Source organism: Pipistrellus hanaki (genome assembly GCF_964339955.1).
Source record: "Pipistrellus hanaki genome assembly, chromosome: X".
NCBI lineage: Eukaryota > Metazoa > Chordata > Mammalia > Chiroptera > Vespertilionidae > Pipistrellus > Pipistrellus hanaki.
Window position 1 is genome coordinate 63,993,255 of NC_140524.1, and position 17,968 is coordinate 64,011,222.

General features: G+C 40.1%; 1 protein-coding gene and 1 pseudogene across 2 annotated transcripts in view; one reads left to right on the top strand and one right to left on the bottom strand.

Moving 5' to 3' along the window:
• Positions 1-966: 966 nt before the first annotated feature.
• Positions 967-3,655, top strand: LOC311615456 (large ribosomal subunit protein uL22-like; annotated as a pseudogene). Its single transcript has 2 exons — positions 967-1,051; positions 3,219-3,655. The product of its transcript is annotated as a large ribosomal subunit protein uL22-like (transcript).
• The window catches only part of TAF7L (TATA-box binding protein associated factor 7 like), a 31,023-nt gene continuing 15,563 nt past the window's right edge, over positions 2,509-17,968 (bottom strand). Inside the window, exons 8-12 of the mRNA XM_084869758.1 lie at positions 16,978-17,130; positions 16,124-16,402; positions 15,811-15,923; positions 14,050-14,109; positions 2,509-4,382 (exon numbers count right to left, since the gene is read on the bottom strand). Of these exons, the coding sequence (XP_084725884.1) occupies positions 4,338-4,382; positions 14,050-14,109; positions 15,811-15,923; positions 16,124-16,402; positions 16,978-17,130 (650 nt within the window). The 3' untranslated portion in view covers positions 2,509-4,337. The remainder of the gene's footprint in view (positions 4,383-14,049; positions 14,110-15,810; positions 15,924-16,123; positions 16,403-16,977; positions 17,131-17,968) is intronic.

A 17,968-nucleotide genomic window follows, 5' to 3' on the forward strand; every position in this document is an offset into this window, starting at 1 on the left:
TATGTACTCTTTGACTCTGATATTCCACACCCTTCTCTTATTTGTGTGTGGGAAGAGAAGGTGGGCCAAGAAACTACAGCAACACTGCAAAAAATAGGTTACTAGATGAGTTCAATACCTACTGTACCAAAAAGACACCCCCACTAACTACATCCACCACAGTTACCTGAAATGGTTGCTACTTAAGGCACTATACACATTAGCTAGTTACACCCTCACCAAATGAGCTCCATGGCAATGGTTCTTCGATTTTTTTTTTTTTACCAGCCTGAAGCATTATACAAAAAAGAACAATGCAGTAAGTGGCCATAAAGTTACATTTATTCAATTATTCTCTAGATTATATGTATAATGTCCTTGTAAATAATCGGTGGTGGTCGTTTTTTATAAATGCCATTTTCTGCCAAAATAAAACTCTGCTAGTCCCTCTTTGCTACCACCGTTTTTCTTTTTTCACTAATCTATAACAGCACTGTCCAATAGAAATATAATGTGAGACACATATGCAATTTAATATTTTCTAGAAGCCATATTAAAAAGTAAAAATAAACAAGTGAAGCAAATTTTGCTAATATATTTTATTTAACACATATATCTAAAATATTATTATTTCAACATGTAATCAGTATAAGATGATTCTTAATGATATTTTAGATTCATTTTTTTTTTAAAGAAGTCTTATAAATTGTGAAACAAGCTTATAAAGAAATAAGAAACCCACATCGATCCAGACTATTTATTACTTAGAGAGACAGCAAAAGCAAGAACAACAATAGTACTAGGTCCCTGCACCCCTTGTACCACAGGACAACAATGAAACACAAGGAGCCTTATGACATGTAATATGGATGCTGGGGCATGTTGCTGCTGAGTAGCCAATTCCAAACTGTAGCTAAGCAGTTTTATGGCCTGCAGATGTCCCCTTTGGTGCTGGGGGGCAGGCATAAAGTCCCATGCCTCACCAGAATGAAGGAGACAGATGAGAGACTGCCTCATGGCAGTCTCCCTCAAGATAAGGAAGTGAGTGAGAATGATCTTGTAGGAGCTCCCTGTGAGACTGCCTATCTTTCCATGTTCTTGTAGAATTACAGGGCATTCGCCAAGGCCCAGAGCAGCCTGCAGTTGAGCCTTGCCTATGTGACCTATTAGGATAGTGTGAGGTTGCTAGGCCATTGGCAAATAGAAGTCCCCCCACAGAAACCCTGTGTATATTTTATGCTTACTACACATCTCAATTCAGGCTAGATAAGTTGTTCAAAAGCCACAGGTGGCTAGTGGATACCATATTGGCCACTGCAGGACTGTAATATACAAAAGTCAGAATCACTGGGCTATTAAAAAAAAAGACTCTGTGAGATATCATATGTGTGTATTTTGGGTGGGGAGGACAGTCAGGGTGGCAATAAGCCTTGGGGGACTGGAGTGCAATGGTAAAGCAGTTGCCTACAGTTACAATGAGATATGGTATTAGAAGGAATGAAAGGGCACTGCAGACACATGAATTTGACCTTGTCCCCTCCTGTTATTTTCCCTTCCCCCTTGCCTCTCAGCAGAGCTCTGGTTGCTCTTGGGCTGGAGTATCAGGCAGAGGCTGGATAGGACTCTTTTACCTCTCTCACCCTTGGATGGCATGTGCGGCATATGTGCCACCCTCACTGACTTCAGTCTCTCCAGCCAAGTGCCCTGAGTACTTTTTATCTGTTTCTGTTCCAGCCCCCCTGCCTTCCTTCATTTGAAAAGGTCTATCTTCTTTTCAAACCCTGCCTCTTCTCCCACCTTCTGCCTCTGACAATTCCTTTCCCCCATTCTCTTTCTTCTTATTTTTTAAATTCTGGGTTTCTGTGGCGGTTGGGTGGGGGGTAATGTTTTTATATCATTTTGGTTTTCAAGCTATCCTATAACTTCTCATCTAATCTTGGCTTCATTTAGTTTGCCCTTAACATGTCTGTCTCCCTTAATTCCCCTTCTTCCCTGCATTAGTTAGCCCCCAGTATTCCTTCTGTCTTTATCCCTCCTCCATAGGCCCTTCCATACATATTGACCTCCCTTCTCTGCCCTTGGCTTACTAACTTCAATTTGGAGTTGGAGCACCTGAAGTGGCAGAGAAAATTTGTGAGTACATTTCCAACTTCATTAATTGGGACCAGATCTGGGTCTAGCTGGACTACTTCCAGAAAACCCTCAGCTGCTTCTTGGTAATAAGCATTATCACCCTTGATTTCCAGATGAGGAACTGGAGGCTCTAAGAGGTATAGAAACATGTCCAAGGTGAGTAGTAGACCTGGGATTTCAATCATATGTTCATTCCACTTAAACATAATTCAACAAAAATTTTGGAGCTCTATGGTTAATATGAGATGATTTGCTTAGTTCTTTAGAAGTTATCCTAAGAGCTCTTTAGAAGGAGCTTCAGTACTGACAGCATCTTGTGACATTTCCTAATCATAGTTAACTGCTTATCTCTCCAGTTTCCTTTTGGAAGTGATTTAATAAAGTGACAGCAATCTATTTAAAATAAATAATTTATTTATTGCTTAAATAATACAAAGTGGAAAACCTTAACAATGCATCTAAAAAAATATATGCATCCACAGCTTTTAAAGGAGTCTTCACAGTCATCACAAGTATCTGGTCTTTCCTAACCTTTTCTGATGGGGGTTAGGATGAAGAGGCTCAGAATAAGGGGAACCTTTAGAATTTAATCTCTGCTCTAAGTATTCCCTTAGCTAACAAATAACAACCAGACACAGTCCTAAAAACACAACATCAGAACAAAGATTGTAGTGGCAAGAAATCATTCCTGACTCTTCCCATAAGTGGCCTGAGGTGACCTCTGAAAATGGTTCGCTACTCAGAAAACTTCACAAAATTATTCAAATCAAGAGATTCAAATCTTTGTTTTCATTTTAAGAGCACTCATGAGACCTAGCTGGTCTGACTCAGTGGGTAGAGCATTGGCTTGAGGACTGAAGGGTCCCGAGTTTGATTCCAATCAAGGGCACATGGCCTTGTTGCGGGCCCGATCCCGTGTAGAGTGTGCAGGAGGCAGCCAATCAATGATTCTCTCTCATCATTGATGTTTCTATCTCTCTCTCCCTCTCCTTTCCTCGCTGAAATAAATAAATAAGTAAATAAATAAATAAATATGAAATAATAAAATTTTTAAACGAGCACTCATAAAACTACCCAGGCCATCAAGGGTATGCATATTTGAAAAGCCACCAAGTATATGAAGGGTGCCAGTTTACAGAAGCAATGTGTGTCATTCCATTGTTATAATGTTGGCATTTTTAGGTGCACCCAGGCCAAACAGTGGGGTTGGATACAGGGTTGGTGGCCCAAAAGGTGTGCAGAATTTTTGCTGAACATGCTTACAAATGCAGAGAGTAATGCCGAACTTAAAGGTTTAAATGTAGATTCTCTAGTCATTAAGCGCATCCACGTGAACAAAGCTCCAAAGATGCTACACTGAACTTACAGAGCTCATGGGCGGATTAATTTATACACGAGTTCTCCCTGCCACAAGGAGATGCTCCTTACTGAAGAAGAGCAGATTGTTCCTACACCAGAAGAGGATGCGCAGAAGGAAAAGATATCCCAGACGAAACTGAAGAAACAAAAACTACTGCTCAGGAGTAAATTCAGCATGAAATAAATACTAATAAAAATTTTAAAAAATCATCCATGAGCAGGAAAGCAGCCCCTATTATATGTACAGAGACGGGGCATAACCCACTACTGTGTTTCCCTGAAAATAAAACATCCTCCGAAAATAAGACCTAGCGCATGGAAAGATAAGACATCCCCTGAAAATAAGACCTAGTGCAACTTTGAGAGAAAAAATTAATATAAGACACTGTCTTATTTTCGGGGAAACAGGGTATTAGCTGCCATGAAGTAGGCACTTAAATTCACTGTAGCCAGTTCTAGCCTTTGGTAGAAATGACTCAATTTATTCAATGTTTTAGAAAATATATATAGCAAACAGAAGAAAAGGCTAAAACATAAGCAAGCCAGCTGCATAGCCTTCAAGGTTAGACTATCTTTGGCAAGCATGACTGAACCATCTGATGGCACCATAGAACAGAGCAATATAAATAATTCTCAAATTCATAAAGAGAAGCAAAGTCCCATAGTTGAGTTGGGTCCTTAGGTCTACTACTTTTTTATATTCTGTCCCTTTCTACACTCCATTTATACACTACTAGAAATTTCAAATATAGTTAGCAAAAAAACGGCTCAGAGAAACAAATACAAATGATTCAACATAAAGCAATGAAACAAACAAATAGTTTCATGCAGTCTTCAATCTGGATGTGTAAGGCTGAAGGCTCTCCTCACTTCTCCAGAAAAAATTTCAGTTTTTCCTGTAGGGAAATTATCTGTAGGGAGAGGCAGAAAAACATGAAAATTTCATCAAGTTCCACTACTTGATCTAGAATTTACTTATATGAACAAAAAAACAAAAACAAAAAAGAAGAACTGTAATTTGACATTTATATGGTATGTTAATCTTGTGATATTCCAAAGAACAATGTCACAGTCAAGAATGCAGGTCCCAGGTTTGATTCCATCAAGGGCACATACCTTGGTTGCAGACTCCTCCTAGTCTGGGCCCTGATCCGGGCACATGCACGAGGCAACCAATCGATGTGTTTCTCTCACATTGATGTTTCTCACTATCTTTCCCTATCTCTCCCACTCTTCAAAAAATCAATGGAAAAATATAATTCAGGTGAGGATTAATAAACAAACAAATAATAAAGAATGCATACAGAACTATGGTTGGTGTTTCTAGTTGTTAGGGTGTTAACCTGGGCACTGAAGGGTTGCAGGTTTGATTCCAAGTCAAGAGCACATACCTGGGTTTCAAGGGTTGCCGGTTGGATCCCTGGGTGCATGCAGGAGGCAACCAATTGTGTCACTCTCACATCCATGTTTCTCCATCCCTCTCTCCCTTCCTCCTTCCCTCCCTCCGTCCCTCCCTCTTTTCTTTCCTTCCTCCCTCCCTCCCTCCCTCTTTCCCTCCCTTTCTTTCTCCCATCCTCACTTTTACCCACTCTAAAAATTAAAAAATATATATACTCCAATGAGGATTAACAAACAAAAAGAATACATACACAATGCTGCAGCCATGATATTGTCCTTTATTTTGACAAACTTATAAAAGGAGGCTTTAAAATGGAATATACTGAAAAATTAAATATGATTGCTGTTAAGAATTTGTATTTCTGGGAAGAGTATAGAGATCATAGCTCATTGTAGGAGTAATGGAGATGGGATTATTGTAGCCATATTTAAAGAGTCAGAAGGTAAGGCAGTTGGGAGAGCCTCTTGACTCATTGAACACAGTAGGTCTTATACTGGGTCTTAGCTGCTTCTTCTTGCCACATTAAGAGACACTTGCAAGGAGAATCCAAGATGGCTGCACAGGTAAATACCTAGCCGCAGCCGCACACAACAATTTCAATAAAATACAACTAAAATATAAAATGGACATTACCCAGAACTACAGGAAAGTCGACTGACTGGAAATTCTACAACAAGAAGCAAGGATAAAACCAGAAGGAAGAGCAGAGGAGCTGTAAAAGCCTAAGGTACGGAGACACAAGGCGCGCGGAGAGGCCAGAGCTGGAGAGGAGGGGCGGCTGAATGCCTGGCTGGCGTTCCCTAGCAGGAAGGAGATAAAAGCTCTGACTGTGCTGGGCCCCAGTTCCAACTGCTCTGAACCCCAGTTCTAGGCCAGACCCTGGGGACCCAGGCTCATCCATAGGGAGCTGGGCTGTAAGGCGGAACCCCAGGGGAGCAGCGAAAGGAGGTCCCGGAGGCACGCACATTGCATGCAGAGAAGGGACAGTTGGCTGTGCCGCGGGATTGCCCTGGTGGGGAGACAAAAGCTCCGGACTGCTCTGAACGCCACCTCCAACTCCACTTCCAACTGAACTGAACCCCAGCTCCAGGCTCATTGGAGGAGAGCCTAGACTGGTAGCAGGCGAAAATCGAGGGCACCTTTCTCTCAGAGGTGCTTGCAATGAGTACTGAAGGACCCTGGGGATTACTGAGACTCAGGAGCCCCCATAGGGCGGGGCTGACGGAAGCCAGGGCTGTGGCTCCACCCTGAAACCCCCCCCCCCCCCCCCCCACACACACACACACACACACACACGATCAGGGAAGCTGCGAAAATGCCGAGACAACGAAATAGATCACAAACGAAAGAAATGGAGGACAAAAAGCGACTGGATATAGAGGCCAGATAAAGAGCTTCACTAATAAAAAAATTAAAAAAAAAAGCTAAAGGAGTTCATCACCACCAAACCAGAATTATATGAATTGCCGAAAGGGGTTCTTTCGGAAGAGAAAGTAAATAAAGATAAAAATTATGAACAACAAATACGTAACTATCAATAAGTGAATCTAAAAACCAAGGAAATTAAAAAAAAATCTGATGAACAATATTAACTGTTGAATATAATAGAATCAGAGGTATGGAAGGGGAGTGAACTGACGATTCTTGGGGAAAAGGGGAGAGGGGAATGTGGGCAGAGACTGAACATATACTGTGCACCTATGGATGAGGACAATGGGAGGGTGGGGAAAGGGCAGAGGGTGGGATGGGAACCTGGTGGAGGAGAGCAATGGAGTGGGGGGGGAGGAACATTTGTAATAATATGAACAATAAAAATTTATTTAAAAAAAAAAAAGAGAGAGAGACACTTGCAAACTGGTTCAGAGTTCTGGCCAATCAGGAGCTTGTGATGTTCTACTTATCCTAACGCGTTCAAAGTCAGAAGTCCTGGATCTTTTGTGATGTAGGATTTATTTATTTATTTATTTTTTTACTTGAAATGGCAAAGTGACTAATAACACTCAGAAATATACTGTCCGTGGGACAAAGATGGTTTTCGAATATTATTCAATTTAGTTCACCACATACCAATGTGGCTTTTCATTCTGTGAAATAAAAAGAATGGAACATTGCAAAATGATCCTATGCTGCATACCATCTACTGAAACTACTATAATTGCTATCTGCAGTAACTTAGAGGCTTTTTTCACTCAGATGCTGACCGTGATTACAACCACTGACTGGCCCAATTTTTTCTTTTGTGGGCTCTTTTCTTCCCCCACCACCTCCTAAAGGTAGCTTTCCTCATAGGTTCAGACATCTTGCTGAGCAGTCAACCTGGCTAACTCATCTATCCCCACAGCTTCAGTGATCATTTCTATGCATGAGCCACTCTCCACTCTACCATTTTAGAGTGCTTCCAACTCAACTAATCATCTTCTCCATCCTCTACTCCAATAATATCTTTCTGTTGTCTTCATTTGTGTTAGTGGCACACCATTTTCTGGTTACCCAGGCTTTGAACTCTTCTTTCTTCCCCTTTCTATCCTTTAAGTCTAATCAATTGTCCAGTTCTGATTTCTTCTCTCTTACATCTTCCTCTAGTCTTTCCCCCCTCTGATTGTTCCCCTACATTACTGGAAGATAAATCCTCCTGAATTACTACTCCCAAGGTTAAAAAAAAAAAAAAAAAAAGTTTTGGTGGCTCATTATGACCTACATCAAAAATCTAAACTCTTGCCAAAACCGGTTTGGCTCTGCGGTAGAGCGTTGGTCTGCGGACTGAAAGGTCCCAGGTTCGATTCTGGTCAAGGGTATGTAGATTGGTTGCGGGCACATCCCCAGTAGGGGGTGTGCAAGAGGCAGCTGGTCGATGTTTCTCTCTCATCGACGTTTCTAGCTCTCTATCCCTCTCTCTTCCTCTCTGTAAGAAAAATCAATAAAATGTATATTTTTTAAAAATCTAAACTCTTTAGCCTGTCATCAATACCACCGAGCCATTTTGTGCATGCTACTTTCTATACAGAATGCCCTCCTTTCTCTATCTCCTTATTAAAACCCTACCCACATTTTAAGGCCCCAGTCTAACACCACCTCTCCATAAAGTCTTCCCTAATCTCAGTGGACAAAAGTGAGCTCTCAGTCCTTTAAATTCCTATCCTTCTCATAATTACTCCCCCAATGAAGGCAGAGGCTGTGTTGTAATCACTTTGTAGTTCTCTGCAGAATCTAGCTTAAATAGGCACCCAATAAATGTACATTAAATAAATGAATTAACATAAAGGGCTCTGGGTGAATAAAGTTTACAGCTATCTTTCTTGTTGAAAATAGCACTCCCCAATACTAACTACTTACATTGATGAAAACAAAGATGCTTAGAGGGTGCTAAAGAAATCTTGGCATTAACCGTTCATATGATTGTTTATAAGCAGTACTTGGATAAGTGATTTGCTGAGGGGAAGGGAAGATACAGAACATAAGAATCCCCCTGGCCTTGTAGGATGGGGATGGGGGACAGGATCATCTCTACCTTAAGAGTCCCATGTTAAGCCTATTCTCATAATATGACCTCCAATCTCTTTAAAATTGTGACCCTCAAAAGTATAGGGCTGGAGTCAGCATATATTTTCTATATAGCTACTTGAACCTCACTTATCACACACTGACCTAATATTTCCACTCTGCTCAATCTCTTATGGCTTTAAATAATAGTTATTCAAGTTAGATATCTGGCATGCATCCTTAATACTTCTTCTCCTTCAACACCCAGTAATTGGCCTAGTCTCATCAATTCTACCTTTAAAAAGGTATTCACCCATATATGAATGTTCATAGCAGCATTATTAGTGATAGCTAATATGTGGAAACAACCCAAATGTCCATTGATATAAAAATGGATAAACACAATGTGGTACAGTATATCCATATAATACAGTATTATTCAGCCATAAAATGAAATAAAGTACTGATACATGCTGCAGCATGGATTAACCTACAAAGCATTATGCTAAATGAAATAAATGAGACATAAAAGAATATATATGTTTCTTCTTATATGAAATATCCAGAATAGGGAAAGTAAACTATCAATAGTAGGAAGTAGATTAGTGGTTGCTTAGAGGTGGAGTGTAGGCATGATTCAGAAGAAATGAGAAGTGAATGCTAATGGATACGGGTTTCTTTTGAGGATAATGAAAATGTTATAAGGTTAATTGTGGCAATGGTTGCACAGTTCTGTGAATGTACTAAAACCCATCGAATTGTATAATTTAAATTGGTGAATTAAAAAAAATAACATGGATGTATTTCTACTTCTGCCAAATAAGAAAGTGATGGTATACTCTTACAGTCAAGAGAATGACAATGTTTAATTTTACTCCATTTTTTTCCTACAACATAGTTAAATACTTAAATTCATTTATGCAGTTAAAAATTTCCTCTATATAGTTTGCAGGGCAAAGGACATTATGTGGTAAAGGGTCTTATCAAGCACTGAGTTAAATATAGGGGTATCTGTGTATCTGTAGTGTGTATTTATACATGATGCAAATTTCTTGAAGCCTCTAAGCAGCAGTTCTTTTTATCTGACTCCTATAAAGTATTCGTTTTGAGGTCCATTTTTTTTAAAAAAAAATGATGGTAAAAATTAAATGAGTGAATTGTATGGTATATGAATTATATCTCAATAAAGCTGTTATAAAACATTTATAAGACAGTTAAATTTTATATATTTTTTTCTTTCCATCTCCATTGCCAACATCTTAGTCCAGTTACCATCATCTTATTATACTACCACACAGCCTCTCCTGCCCTCCTATAATACATTCTCCATATAAGAATCAGAGTGATCTTTTAAATTAAATGTTAATCCCCTGCTTAAAACTCTTCAAGGGCTTCTAATTGCACTTAGGACTAAAATCCATCCTCATTATCATGGCCTGCAAGGGACCAGACAATATGGCATCAGCCTATTTCTCTAACCTTATGTTGTCACTCTCTTCCTTGTTTTGAATACTCCAGAGATCCTTGAAGAGGCTAAGTTCTTTCCAAATATAATACCTGGCGTATGTTCCACCCAAGAAGCTTTTCATCCCCTCTTAGCTTGGACTTATCCATCAGATCTCAACCTAAATATAACTTCCTCAGAAAGGCTTATTACACACACCCCAATTAAATCAGGACTGTCTTTATTCAAAGAAGACCATTGACTTTTTTTCCTTCACAGCACTTCTTCACGATTTGCACCCTCTTCCTTTTTTGTTGTTTGTTTTGTTTTGTTAATCCTCACCCAAGGATATTTTTTCCCACTGATTATTTTTAGAGGGTGTGATGCGGAAGGGATGGGGAAGGACACAGAAAGAAAGACATTAATGTGAAAGAGGTACATTGATTGGTTGCTTCCAGCATGCGCCCTGACCCAGGGCTAGGGATCGAGCCGACAACTGAGGTACATACCCTTTTTTTTTAATTTTTAAGTTTAATTAATTTATTTTTTTAATAAGTTTTTATTTTTCATATTATTACAAATGTTCCTTCCCCCCCACCATTGCTCTCCTCCACCAGGTTCCCACCCCACCCTCTGCCCTTTCCCCTCTCCCCATTGTCCTCATCCATAGGTGCACAGTTTATGTTCAGTCTCTTCCCACATCCCCCTCTCGCCTTTTCCCCAAGAATCGTCAGTTCACTTCCCTTCCATACCTCTGATTCTATTATATTCAACAGTTAATATTGTTCATCAGATTTTTTTAATTTCCTTGGTTTTTAGATTCACTTGTTGATAATTACGTATTTGTTGTTCATAATTTTTATCTTTGTTTACTTTCTCTTCTGAAAGAACCCCCTTCAGCAATTCATATAATTCTGGTTTGGTGTTGATGAACTCCTTTAGCTTTTTTTATTAGTGAAGCTCTTTATCTGGCCTTCGATTCTGAGTGATAGCTTTGCTGGGTAGATTATTTTTGGCTGTAGGTTCTTGCTATTCATCACCTTGAATATTTCTTGCCATTCCCTTCTGGCCTGCATGGTTTCTGTTGAGAAGTCAGCTGACAATCGTATAGGTGCTCCTTTTAAGTTACTACCTTCTTTGCTCTTGCTTCTTTTAATATTCTCTCTTTGTCTTTTGCTCTTGGAATTTTAATAATGATGTGTCTCGGTGTGGTCCTCTTTGGATTCCTTTTGTTTGGAGTTCTGTGCGCTTCCTGGACTTGTAAGTCTAATTCTTTCACCAGGTGGGGGAAGTTTTCTGTCACTATTTCATTCAGTATGTTTTCAATATCTTGCTCTCTCTCATCTTCTGGGACCCCCATAATTCTGATGTTGGTTCGCTTGAAGTTGTCCCAGAGGTTTCTTACATTATCTTCAATTTTTCTGGATTCTCTTGCCTTCTAGCTTCTGTGGAGGAGTGTCTTCTGGCTCTTTATGTTCCAAATCTTTGACTTGATTCTTGCGATCTTCCCTTCTGTTTTTAGGACTCTGTAAAATATTTTTTTATTTCAGACAATGTATTCTTTATTTCTTGTTGATCCCTTATCATTTCTTGTTGACTCCTTATTAATTCTAGTTGATCTCTTTTCATATCCTCATAGGCCTTATCCATCTTTTCTAGGAAATTCTTGAAAAACCTTATAAGCGTAGATTTGAACTCTATATCCAGACGCTTTTTGTCCTCCATTTCTTTCGTTTGTGATCTATTTTGTTGTCGCATTTCGCAGTTACAGATGGGACGGGGTTTCAGGGTGGAGCCTGCAGCTTTGGCTTCCGTCAGCCCCGCCCTATGCGGGTCCTTCAATGCTCGCTGCCGGCGCCTCTGAGAGAAAGGTGCCCTCGATTTTCGCCTGCTGCCAAACAGTCTATGCTCTCCCACAATGAGCCCGGTATTGGGGTTCAGTTCAGTTGGAAGTGGAGTTGGAGGTGGCGTTCACAGCAGTCTGGAGCCCCAGTCTCCTTCCCGTCAGGGCAATCCCGCGGCACAGCCGACCGTCCCTTCTCTGGGGGCAGTGTGCGCGCCTCCGGGACCTCCTTTCTCCGCTACCCCGGGGTTCCGCCTTACAGCCCAGCTCCCTATGGCTGAGCCTGAGTCCCCGGGGTCTGGCCTAGAACTGGGGTTCAGAGCAGTCAGGGGCCCAGCACAGTCGGAGTTTTATCTCCTTTCTGCTAGGGAACGCCCGCCAGGCACTCGGCCTCCCTCCTCTCCGGCTCCGTCCTCTCCGCATGCACCACTGCGTCTCTGTACCTTGGACTTTTCCAGCTCCTCTGCGCCTCCTTCTGGTTTTCTCCTTGCTTCTCGCTGTAGAATTTCCAGTCAGTCAACCTTCCTGTAGTTCTGGGCAATGTCCGTTTTATATTTTAGTTGTATTTTATTGAAATTGTTGTGTGAGGCTGCGGCTAGGTGTTCACCTGGGCGCAGCCATCTTGGATCCTCCTCTGAGGTACATACCCTTAACCAGAACTGAACCTGGAACCCTTCAGTCCTCAGGCTAGTGCTATATCCACTGAGCCAAACTAGCTAGGCCATGATTTGCACCTTTACGTTTGTATAATTTGTTTACTGTCAACCTTCCCTGCTATGCTGTTAGCTCCATGAGGACAAGTATTGTATATATCTTATTCAAGGTAAAGGATTAAGAAGTACAGATTGGTAGTTAGAAAATACCCATGGGGATGTAAAGCAAAGCATAGGGAATGTAGTCAGTAATATTCTAATAACTATGTATGGTGTCAGATGGGTACTGGAAATATCAAGGGGAACACTTTGTAAATTATTTAATTGTTTAACCACTATGATGTACACCTGAAACTAATACAAAATAATATTGAATGTAAATTATAATTGAAGAATAAAATTTAAAAAACACTCTGTACATCCAGAACATTTCACTTAATAGACATTTCACTTAATATCTGCTGAATGAGCGAATTTTCACAAAAACCATATTCCAACCTGCTACCCTTATTTAGAAGATTTGACCACTACTGTTCCTACCGTGTTTCCCCGAAAATAAGACATCCTCTGAAAATAAGACCTACTCACAGGTTTCCTTCTGAGTGAAATATAAGGCATCCCCCCCGAAAATAAGGACTCCATAGGCTAAACATGAGAGATTTGGTCCACTGATTCTGAAAGAAATGGAGTCACAAGAAATTCACCAGGAAATTCAGGAATTGGATTGTTATGATGTTCCAGAAGATGATGACATGATTTTCATTGAATAAATGAGTAAATTCTTGATACTGTAGGATTCACAGTTTGTCTGGTTTGTGTTGACAACTACTGTACTACCGTACCATATACAGGTAATAAATTTCCTTTATTTTAATTTAACAATAAATGTGTACCATATTCTTCTTCATGGAAAAATAAGACATCCCCTGAAAATAGGACCGAGCGCATCTTTGGGAGCAAAAATTAATATAAGACACTGTCTTATTTTCAGGGAAACAAGTTATAAAGAACAGCAAAGCCCTGGCTAGTTTGTTAGAGCTTTGTTCCATGCACCAAAGGGTCTTGGGTTCATTCTGGTCAGGACACATACCCAGTTCGAGTTCAATCCCCAGATGGGGCATGTATGAGAGGCAGCCAATGTTTCTCTCTCACATGGATGTTTCTCTCTCTCTCTCTCTCTCTCTCTCTCTCTCTCTCTCTCTCTCTCTCTCTCTCTCCCTCCTCTTCCTCCTCCTCCTCCTCCTCTTTCCCATCTTCCCTCCCTTCTTCTCTCTCTAAAATCAATGAAGGCATACTCTCAAGTGAGGATTAAAAATAAGAAAAGAGCTCTGGCCAGTGTGGTCCAGTGATTAGAGCATTGGCCTTCCCAAGGAAGGGTTTTGTATTTAATTCCCAGTCAAGTGCACATTCCCAAGTTACAAATCCCATCCGTGCATGCATGAGGCAACCAATCAATGTGTCTCTCTCACATCAATGTTTCTCTCTTCTCTCTCTTCTCTCTCTTCTCTCTCCCTCTCCCTCTCCCTCTCCCTCTCCCTCTCCCTCTCCCTCTCACTCTCCCTCTCACTCTCACTCTCCCTCTCCCCCCCTCTCTCTCCCTCTCCCTCCTTCCCACACTCTAGAAAATCAATGGAAAAAATATCCTCCATGAGGATTAACAACAACAACAAAGAAGAACAGTCAGAAATGAGATTGAGGGTGGGGTGGGGTATTATTTGTATCAAATATTTTCTTATTGATTTGAAAACACATTTCTTACCTGCTCATTTTTTTGTTTTTCCTTTAACTCAAGCTGTTCCAGTACAGAGCGTAAATGATTCTGAAAAACAAATTGTGTCAATAATGCATGTTGAGTTTCAAAAAGAAAAGAAAAGAAAAGAAAAGTACAACCAATGGACACAAAACTCTGGGGAGGGTGGGTATGTATGGGAGGGGGGGCAATGGTAAAATATGTACACAGATAATAATTTAATTTTTAAAAATTTAAAAAAAAAGAAGAAGAAAAAGAAGAACCAAGAGAGGCAAACAGTTTAGCAAATGATTTTATAAGTAAGAAAACAGTCATAACAAAAGAGCACTCTTTTTAAAAGATTTAGAAAACTGCACCTCCTAACTACAAAACCATCAATTTGATTTTATATACCCTACATAGCATTTTTTTTCTTGTCCTGAAATAAAGGATTGACATGCCTCATGTTACATTTTTCTAGTTAACACAAATCCTTTGATTGTGGTGAACTATTTTTAAAAAGCTGGCTTGGGCCGGGACCGGTTTGGCTCAGTGGGTAGAGCATCGGCCTGCAGACTGAAAGGTCCCAGTTTCGATTCCGGTCAAGGGCATGTACTTTGGTTGCGGGGACATCCCCAGTTGGGGGTGTGCAAGAGGCAGCTGGTCGATTTTCTCCCTCATCGACGTTTTTAACTCTCTGTCCCTCTCAATTCCTCTCTGTGTAAAATCAATAAAATATATATTTTTTAAATAAAAAAATAAAAAATAAAAAGCTGGCTTAGAATTTGGTGTTAATGAGTGCCTCCATTTCCCTGCTCTAGAGCAGAATATTACTATTCTTAACTAGTACTGCATGTAACAATAATATCACATATCTGTATCTTTCAAAGTGTGTTCACATCTATTATCTCACTTGGTCATTTAATATAGTTCTCCAGATGCTTCAGAATTTCCCTCACTACAAAAAGGAAAGCAAACATGGCATAAATATACATTTTCTTTTAGATTAAATGTGTATCAATAAAAATAAATCAAGATATTGATTCTTATTCAAGGATGCACAATAAAATTTATTTTTTTTTTAATGTATTTTATTGATTTTGTACAGAGAGGAAGGGAGAGAGATAGAGAGTTAGAAACATCGATGTGAGAGAGTCATCGATCAGCTGCCTCCTGCACACCCCCCACTGGGGATATGCCCACAACCAAAGTACATGCCCTTGACCGGAATCGAACCCGGGACCCTTCAGTCCCCAAGCCAACGCTCTATCCATTGAGCCAAACCGGTTTCGGCTGCACAATAAAATTTAAAAACAAATTTAATTAATTCTCTTTCACTGCAATGAAAACATTTTAGCACAAACAACTGGATTTATCCTATGTCCTACCGCTTTCTGTGGTCCTTGGAAAATTATTTAACCACTTTGAATTTGAATTCCTTATCTATAAAATGGGTATAGTAACAGTACCTATATTTCATGGATGTAAGGATGAAATGAGATGATACATGTAAAACACTAAGCTCTTCCTGTGCCTTTCACATAGGAAATGCTCAATATTGGAAATTATTATCTCAAGTCTCCTAGTCCCTTCCAAAAAAATGCTTATATGAAATTATCAAAATTACTCAGATAAAAGGAAGTAGAGCTATCTATTATTAGGGGGTTCTAAGAGGTTGTTTATCTTCATGAATGAATAAGAATGCTGCTCAGAGGACATGAGTGGAAATACAAGATGGGATTTTAAAAGTAAGATACCAAGATATTTTTATACCAGCCAACAAGAATTTACCTTCAATGTCAGGTTTTCCACTTTCTTGATGAGATCCTTTTGTCTTTGTGCTCTACAGTGAATCTCTTGGAGCTTTTTCTCCATGTAATGAATATGCTTCCGAATTTCCATGACTAACAGAGATAGACAGAAACTTTATGTATCTAAACACAGCCTAAACTAATGGACTGAAATCCAAATAAACTAAAAGTCCACTATGCATCTGAGCAATAACTTTTCAAACTTAGCCTTGCAACTACTGTATGTTTAGAATCAATCTTAGGCACTGCCACCCATTCTATCTCACCCCTTTGCCTTTTCTTTTCTAACTTACCTATTGAACTGATTCCTTCCTTTGTCTTACAATGGCCAAATTCAATTAACTTTGCCTGTAGCTCCCTTTGTAGATTCTCTTCATAATACTGTTCTGCCTCTTCATTCCAATCATCATAGTAAAATTCTTCATCATCATCATCATCGTCGTCGTCATCGTCATCGTCCTCCTCTTCCTCCTCCTCTTCATCCTCCTCCTCATCATCATCCTCATACTTTTCGTCATCATCATCACTGCTATTGCTAGAATCACTGAGTATCTTCCGAAGCATATGATATTCTATTGGTTTTAAGCAAGAAGGTGAAACTTTTCAAGTGACTCCCATTCCAGCTGCCATTGTATCCTTTCCTCTCAAATTTTCTGGGCAACCAATGAATTTTTTTTTTAATTGATTTCAGAGAGGAAAGGAGACAGGGAAAGAGAGAGAAACATCAATGATGAAAGAGACTCATTGATTGGCTGCCTCTTGCACACCCCCTACTGGGGATCAAGCCTGAAATCCAGGCATATGGCCTAACCAGGAATCAAACTGTGACCTCCTGGTTCAAAGGTCAATGCTCAAGACAGAGCCACACCAGCTTGTCTAACCAATGAATTTTATAAGTAATTTCTTTTGTGGGAAGATTAATCCCTTCAAAAAAAAAACTAGGACAAGAAATATAAAACAATGTAGCATTCATTAATTTATTAAATGATCAAGATATTTAGAGAATCTAAAGTCCTATAGAAATTTATAATACCATAGATTGATAAGAAATTAGAACTGCAATCAAATACCCACAAAGTACTGAGTGACCAATAAGCAGAAAGAAGGACCTGTAATTGGCTTGTAAGTCTATAGAGAATATACCTACCCTGTCTGGAGCTCCTGTTTTTTGCCTTTTTTAAAATACCTGGTGATCTATCAACCTGTTTATAGCCACTCGTTCCTGGGGACATCTCAAAGCTTGGAATGGAGCCTTGATTTTCAATTTCCTTGGCTTCACCTTCAGCAATTACTTCCCATCCTGAAAGGGGCAGTCAAGGAAAAAAGCAGAAATAAAGGAGAAGACACCATTGAAAGAAAAAAGGCTCTCTGCTGAAAGTGTTATTTATTTAATCCAACTTTAGGCCTTTCTATCTAGATTCTTTGTATGGAGAAGTGCATTATATTGAATTACACAGGTAAATAAATTTTTATTTTATGAATGCATTGTTCCTAGCTAGAAAGTAACATTTCCAAAAATCTTACATTCCATACATCAAAATCATTACATAAGTACCAGAAGTGAGGGCTTGTCAGCAAGTACATATGAAATGGAACATACTACACAGGACATATCTATCTATCTATCTATCTCTCTATATATAAGACCATAATATGCAAATAGACCAGACAACAGAACAACTGAACAACCAGTTGCTATGATGTGTGCTGACCATCAGGGAGCACATGCAGAAAATGGCAGGCATCAGCAGCAGGAGGCAGACCATGGAACATGGCAGGCATCAGTCATGATGGAATGTGGAGCAGGTGAGTAGGAGTGCCAGACCAAGGTTGGACACCAGTCGCTGTCATCAGGGCAAGCCTCTGGACATTACTGAAAATTCTTTGCTCCCACACACCGTGGTCCTGCCACCAGCCCCACTCACACCTGCTGCCAGCACTGGAGCCTCCGTCTTCTACCGGCACCCGGCACCAGTCCCTATAGATCGGCACCATCAGTGGGTACAAGTGGTAACTGCCAGCCCTGATCACTTTTGAGGGCTTCTCCACCTCCCCCTGCTCCTGAAGGGTGATAGGGGCAGCAGCCACTACTTGCCCCTACTGAGGGCGTCGGCCCCGCTTGCACCGCTGCTGGTGCC